Source organism: Habropoda laboriosa, unplaced genomic scaffold (genome assembly GCF_001263275.1).
Source record: "Habropoda laboriosa isolate 0110345459 unplaced genomic scaffold, ASM126327v1 scaffold33, whole genome shotgun sequence".
Taxonomy (NCBI): domain Eukaryota; kingdom Metazoa; phylum Arthropoda; class Insecta; order Hymenoptera; family Apidae; genus Habropoda; species Habropoda laboriosa.
The window spans coordinates 3,129,269-3,136,026 of NW_017100187.1; the positions used below are offsets into that span (position 1 = coordinate 3,129,269).

The window sequence follows — 6,758 nt, forward strand, 5'->3', positions numbered from 1 at the left end:
AAAAATAATCAACCATTTATTTGCATTTTTAAGTATTTTGTTATACCTATAACAGTATAACATAACTTTATTTTTTTTTTCTCATTTTTCAGAAATACTTGGACAGATTGCATGCTCTGAACCGAGTATATGCGTTAATCGCTTTACAATTTGAAATTGTCGTGCAACAAAAGTTTTGGTGAAAACATGAAATTTAATTACCATTAACATGTATGTTTATGCTTATTTTAATTTAGTCCAAGTAGACATTTTTTAAATTTAGAATTTATCAGATTTTATTTTCCGTTAACTTTATACAGATTTATTCCTGTCTTTGTATGTTATTAATTTCTATTGCAACAGAAATAATGATGAAGCTAAATATCTATTCAACTGAAACTACTTTTCGTTGTCTTTTTCAACGCGGACCTTCCTTCAATTTTTTTCAAAATAAATGTTTTAAAATGTTTCAAATAAGAAACGTATTTGCTATAAATACAAGAATAATAAAATGTCTACAGCTGAGTGAAAGTAACTGTTACTGTTGGTCGTATATCGTATATTTCTTTACTTATGTTTATACGTGAAAAAAAGAAGAAAACTGATAATACAATCTGAATGAAAGTTAATAACAGCCAATTTTTCCGGAATGCAATTGCATTCGTTGTCAGTGCTACAGTTCATAAGCTTAATATTTATCAAAGTTATAATTCAATTGAAAAAATGTTGAAACTTTTATATTAACTTATTACCATAAATATCAAAGTAATGCCTTATTGATCAACAGTTTCATGAATGTAATTTTCATTATTAGGAATTTATTATTGTTTATAATTTGATAGTATTCTATTGTTTATATTATATCTGGAATTTTTGTACCGCTGGTCTCTTTATATCAAATACTGCCATTAGGAAATACAACTACACAATATAATAGATGCAAATAGAGTAGCTTGACTAAAAGTATGTTTAAATGTTTAAAAATCCGATTCAAATTTTTTAGTAAGAAGCACTTAATAATTCGATCGTCCTTGTATTTTAGCCGAACCATTTATTGTCGTAAGACTGAGAAATGTGCTTTTTCGGGACATCGTATGTGCCATAATATTTATAGACAAACATTTAAAAAAGAAGGTAATTCAGAACGTTTTATGCAATTATAGATTTTTTCACCTTTTCATCAAACGATTATCAAACAAATGCAATGAAATACAGCATATCGGGACTATTACTTTTTAATAGAAGTATGTAATACTTGATACTAGGTTGATCAAAATCAAGATAAAAGCTGTGCCGTCTCAAAGTAGTTAAAGTACATACGAAAAAGGTGAATAATGGAAATCTAAAAAAGGAATTATACAGATATTAAATAATCTATTCTATTGTCTATGTATCAGGATAATGATTGTTAATATAATTATAATACAGGATAATGGTTGATTTGATTGTTAGAATGCTATTTATGGCATAATTGTTATTGTGTGATAAAAAAGAACCATTTATATTATACATTCGCTTGACCAATTTTTCAGTAGAACAACATTAGATAGCTTAACGATGTTTCATGTATATACATAAATAATTATTTATTATACAAAACTGCATCAAGATATGAAATTGTCATTAAACAATAATTTGACGTAATAATAAACTATCGTTTAAAAAATAAAGTATCATATAGATAAATTCAGTTATGTATCATTGGTTTATATAATTTCGTTATACATATATCATAAATAATGAAACATAACTATTGTAATTTAATTGCAAGTTAAAACAAAAATGTTATTTCGTTTACTGTACTGTTATACGTTTAATTTATAAATTGTATGTACAACTTATAAAGACTATGTATAAAGTAAAGAATTATATACCAATCAAACTTTTATTATATCTCTTACCTTACTAAATTGTCCAAGTATATATTTCAGAATATTAGGTGGTGAATCATGCAACAAAGGCTCCAAAGCTTCAATATACATACACCGTTGTAATACTTGTTTTAATGTTATATTACATTTTGCTTTGAGGTCTTCTGAACTGTTTGGACTATTGTAAAGCTGAAAATAGTAGTGACGAACAACTAAAATATAAAACAGTAATGATAAAGAATTAAAAGCAATACAACATGAAGAAATGTTTTTAATATACCTGTAATAATTTTGGAAGAATGTTTGCAACTGCAACTGCTTTTGCATGTTCTGATGTATGTTTTCCAATTTGACCAATTGCCCATGCAGTAACAGAAAGTATGTGTTCATCATCCTCATTGTTTAATATAATAGATAAGTGAACAATTCCCTATACAAATATGTATGTATGTATGTATGTATATATATATATATATATATTTTAACTGCAACAGCTAACTGATCTGAATGTCCAGCAATATATCCAATTGCCATTATTGCTGGTAATCTGACTGTCAGTTTTGAAGAATTAATTAATTCAACAAGCACACCAATGCCACCAATATTTACAATAAGCTGTGCCATCTAAGGAAAAATATAATTATTAAAAGATAATATGTTACAAATAGGTAGAAATTTGATTGTTTTACTTCTAGTGTATGTTTACAAATTTCCCTGGTTAGCATTGTAGCAGCTTTGACAACACATTCATCAGGATGTGCCATATGTACAAGAACATCAGGAAAAATGTCAGCTTCGATAACACATTCTGCCAGATGTACAGAATGTTTTGCTATACTGCTTAATGCCAAAAGAACTTGGCGCTGTATATTTGATTAACAATTGAAATATTATGTTATGAAATCATACTACATGGTACTTTATGTCACCTTTAATTTGGTATCAGGATTAGATAATGCTTTTGCAAGGAAAGGAATAGCTCCTGCATCGACAACAGTTTCCGCAAGATCATTATTGTGCTTGCTTATATCAAAAAGAGCAGATGCACTAATTTGCTTTAAACATAATTCAGGTTCTTGCAAGCACAAAACCAAAAGGGGCACAGCTCCTATGAGTGATATAATAATCAACATGCAAGAAATTTCCAAAATGAAGTTAATTAATGCAACAATGCATGTACCTGCATCAACTGTGGCTTGGGCTAAGCTTTGATTATGTCTAGCAATATATCCTAGTGCCCAGACAGCAGCTTCCTTGACACCAGAATCAAAATCTTCTAAACAAACTATGATGATATCCAATCCATTACTTTGTATTACTATAGATGTCAATTCTGAGGAATGTTTAGCGATTGCACGTAGAACAAATAGGGCTGCCTTTTTATAAAATTTCTATAACAAACATGCTTCAATATTTCTATAATTAACCATCTTATTTTCTTCTCTATTAACTTATAAATAGTAATAAAATCTACTAAAAAAAGAAACACATTTTCCTACAACTAAAATGCTTACATTCATACATTTTGTTTATTAATATTTTTCAATAATTGAGGTAAAATGTCCATTCTTATGACAGCTTGTGCTAATCTGTGATTATTATTTGCAATTTTTCCTATAGCTAAAGCAGCCATATGCTGAATAGATGGAACAGGATCTGTTAGTAAAGGACAAAGAAGATCCAAACCTCCAGCAGCTTCTAAGCATCCTATAGTGTTTGATTTTGAAGCAAAATCAGCAACAGATTGAACAAAGAATAAACGGGCCTTTTGGTACTGGTCAAAGACTATTAAAGTACAATTAATGTTAATGTTAACATTACCTAACATATTATCGTAAAACATTATTAAGGTGAAAAAAAAAAAAAATATGTTAAGAGAGAACATTTTATTGTATATTTTTCATTTTGCATCCATTGTTATTACAAAAGACCGCCAAATTTCAGTTGTAAATATTGAAGTGTCATTACAAAACGTACCTTGTAAAATTGAACGCGCTGTCATTTTTGCTCGAGGTAGACTTTTTATTTATAGCAAACAAACAATATCAATATTTTAAATACGTTTTTATACCGTTTAACTTTAGAAAACTATCATATGTTTGAAAACGAAAAACTACCGCCCCTTGCACACTACGTAGTACAGCGACTCCATAAACAAATATACACAGGTGTTTGATCGAATAGAATATAGAGATATAAATTGTTGAACAGAATATAGTAAAAGAAACAATATTTTTTATTCAATAATTATTAATATCGAAAAATGACAGAAGATTTAATAATTAAGGAAAAGGGATTTCGTAAGTTAAATAAAGAACTTGAGCAGAAAGCGCACGATTTAATGAAAAAAATAGATTGTGTTATTAACACTTATAATAATGGATGCTTGACTTGCAATACGAAAGAATATCATACAAATTGTATGAAAGAAAAAGCAGAATATTCAAGAAGTATAACGATGCACAATGGAGATAACTCTCAGGTTTCGGTTAAACGAAATTCATCTTTACCACATGTTTTCAATCAAACGACGTTAACTTTAAAATCGTAAGTACGAATTCTTTACTTCTAATAATTATATTTTAATATATCTGTTAAAAAATACTCTAAAAAAATGCTATACTAAATTTATTTTAATTTCGGGGAAATAGTTTATTGAAATATTCAATTTTTCTTCCACGATATACTTTAAGTTAACTTCGTATTTTCTCTACCTCTTTTTTTTCTCTCCCTCTTTGAGAACGTGTACATAGATGTAAAGTATTAATAACAGTTGAAATAAATGTTATTAACATTATTTATATTTGATAGAGATGTAGAGTCACAAAAGAGTGATGAAGATGATATTTTTAAACAAAGAAATTTGGCGAATAAAACTGTTGTTAATTTGTTTAAAGTTAAAGTAGATATATTACAGAATGAGCTACATGCAATGCAAATGGAATATAAAAAGAAGGTATTTGAAACTGATATAAATAATTGATACAATAATTGTTTAATTACATGTTACATAATTGTACTTATTTTAGTGTGATATTTGCAAGAATTTGGAGTCTGAAACTAAAAGAACCGAGATTAAGTTACAGACTGAAATAGAATCATTAAAAGAGACAATCATAAAATTAGAAAATTCCAATAAAGAATTACAGTGTCAATCACATGCATTAAATATAGAAAACTCAAGCTTGAGAAAAGTATAAATTATTAATGAATATATTTGAATATATTTCTTCATACATTCATAAAATATATTTTTAACAGGACTTGGATAAACTTCAGAAACAAATAAAAATAACAAATCAGCAATACAACAATTGTATTATGAGATTAAATAGGTCTTTAGAAAGTAATGATAAACTTAAGAGTGTAATTAAATATTCTGAAATAGAAGAAAAGGTACAATTTAGAAAAATATTCATTATAATTTAAAAAGCTTATATCATTTTAGATTTTTATTCTACTTGATGTTTGTGCAGGAATTAAAGACTCAAATTAGAAAACTACAAGAAGATAGAAGAGTGACAGTTAACAATTTAGGAAAGCAACTTTCAGAATTAGTCCAAGTATTTAGAAAACAAATGTTGATCATAGATAACTTAAAAAAGCAAAATGTATGTATCTATTTTATCTTTTTCATATACAATTATACTGGTATATAAAAATTAAAACTTTATGTACATATTTTAACACACATGCACACACGCGCTCGCGCGCGCGCGCACACACACACACACGTAAGGCATGCTTAGTGGCAGTTGGACAACTGAAATTGACAAAAGAAGATTTTTCAAGATTATTGGATCAGAAACCTGAAAATTTATGATAAATTGTATATAAAACATTTATTAAATGACTATGGTAATTTATACATTGCAAAAGATGGAATAACTTCATTTCATAGCCATACATTTTATACAATTTTATATTACATTATGTGATTTTTAATAATATTTTTACGAATAAACTATGTTCTTTTACAATACATTACCTGTCAGAAACTGTGAAATTGAAAAGTTTTATATTCCTTGACTTAAGCCTTACAGTACATTTCAAACTTTTTTCTTTTTATCTATGAAGCATTTTCAATAATTGCTATTTGCAGTAAACGAAATTTCTAATTATAATATAATTATAGCAATTTTGCGAAAAGTGAACAGAATTTACAATGGGAAATATCAAAGTGAATTATGAAAAATATAAACATTGGTTACTATGGAAATCATGCAGTTCAATGGAAAATATTTTCATATATATTTAATATCTTTTAAAAGTAATATGGTATAAAATTACAAAGAGATATACAACTGATTTCCATTGAAACTATACTGAATTAACTTTTATTTGAAAGATAATTTTAAAATAATACACTAAATTTTACACCTAAGCCATATTTTGTGCACAAAGAATATTAAAAATGACGAACCTCGATTTGTATATACAAAAATTCACAAAATTATGTTGCACAATAAACCCTTGTAAAATGATTGTTCCAATTTCATCTGATCGATTATCGGATTCTACTGTTTCGATTCGTGTATGTTACTACGACGTATATCAAAAGGAAATGTCATATTAATGAAATTTACCTTAAAACTTAATATTTAAACGTTTAAAAAAACACCTGTTACTTTTGAACGGATGTATTTTATAAATTTTTATGCGATGCTTTTACTTAAATAATGTACCATACTTATACTTTCTGTGCTTTTAAAAGCAAATCGTTGTGTTCTAAACACTATTACCTGAAATTAATTAAATAATGTCAAGTATCGCAAAAAAGTGAATAAAGATTATACGTACATTCGTACTTTTAGCTGAACAATTTTTGCATAATCTAGTTTGAATAATTTTGTTTTAGTTTTTTACTGTTTAAATCTATAATATATTTCAATTAATAAAATATATTAA

The 6,758-nt window shown here is 26.9% G+C and overlaps 3 protein-coding genes across 3 annotated transcripts in view; 2 read left to right on the forward strand and 1 right to left on the reverse strand.

The window, feature by feature from the left end:
* LOC108579624 overlaps positions 1–182 on the forward strand; it is a 1,348-nt gene extending 1,166 nt beyond the window's left edge. Inside the window, exon 2 of the mRNA XM_017943206.1 lies at positions 93–182. Coding sequence (XP_017798695.1) covers positions 93–182 — 90 coding nt within the window. The remainder of the gene's footprint in view (positions 1–92) is intronic.
* LOC108579623 (sperm-associated antigen 6) overlaps positions 1–3,852 on the reverse strand; it is a 7,624-nt gene extending 3,772 nt beyond the window's left edge. Inside the window, exons 1-8 of the mRNA XM_017943205.1 lie at positions 3,828–3,852; positions 3,373–3,635; positions 3,031–3,241; positions 2,780–2,958; positions 2,540–2,713; positions 2,337–2,474; positions 2,131–2,280; positions 1,881–2,039 (exon numbers count right to left, since the gene is read on the reverse strand). Of these exons, the coding sequence (XP_017798694.1) occupies positions 1,881–2,039; positions 2,131–2,280; positions 2,337–2,474; positions 2,540–2,713; positions 2,780–2,958; positions 3,031–3,241; positions 3,373–3,635; positions 3,828–3,852 (1,299 nt within the window). The remainder of the gene's footprint in view (positions 1–1,880; positions 2,040–2,130; positions 2,281–2,336; positions 2,475–2,539; positions 2,714–2,779; positions 2,959–3,030; positions 3,242–3,372; positions 3,636–3,827) is intronic.
* Positions 3,853–4,113: 261 nt separating this feature from the next.
* Positions 4,114–5,673, forward strand: LOC108579689 (spindle assembly checkpoint component MAD1). The gene is made up of 6 exons (XM_017943276.1): positions 4,114–4,397; positions 4,662–4,806; positions 4,880–5,044; positions 5,112–5,246; positions 5,327–5,461; positions 5,590–5,673. The coding sequence occupies exons 1-6, from the start codon at positions 4,114–4,116 to the stop codon at positions 5,671–5,673; spliced, it is 948 nt and encodes a 315-aa protein (XP_017798765.1).
* Positions 5,674–6,758: the final 1,085 nt, after the last annotated feature.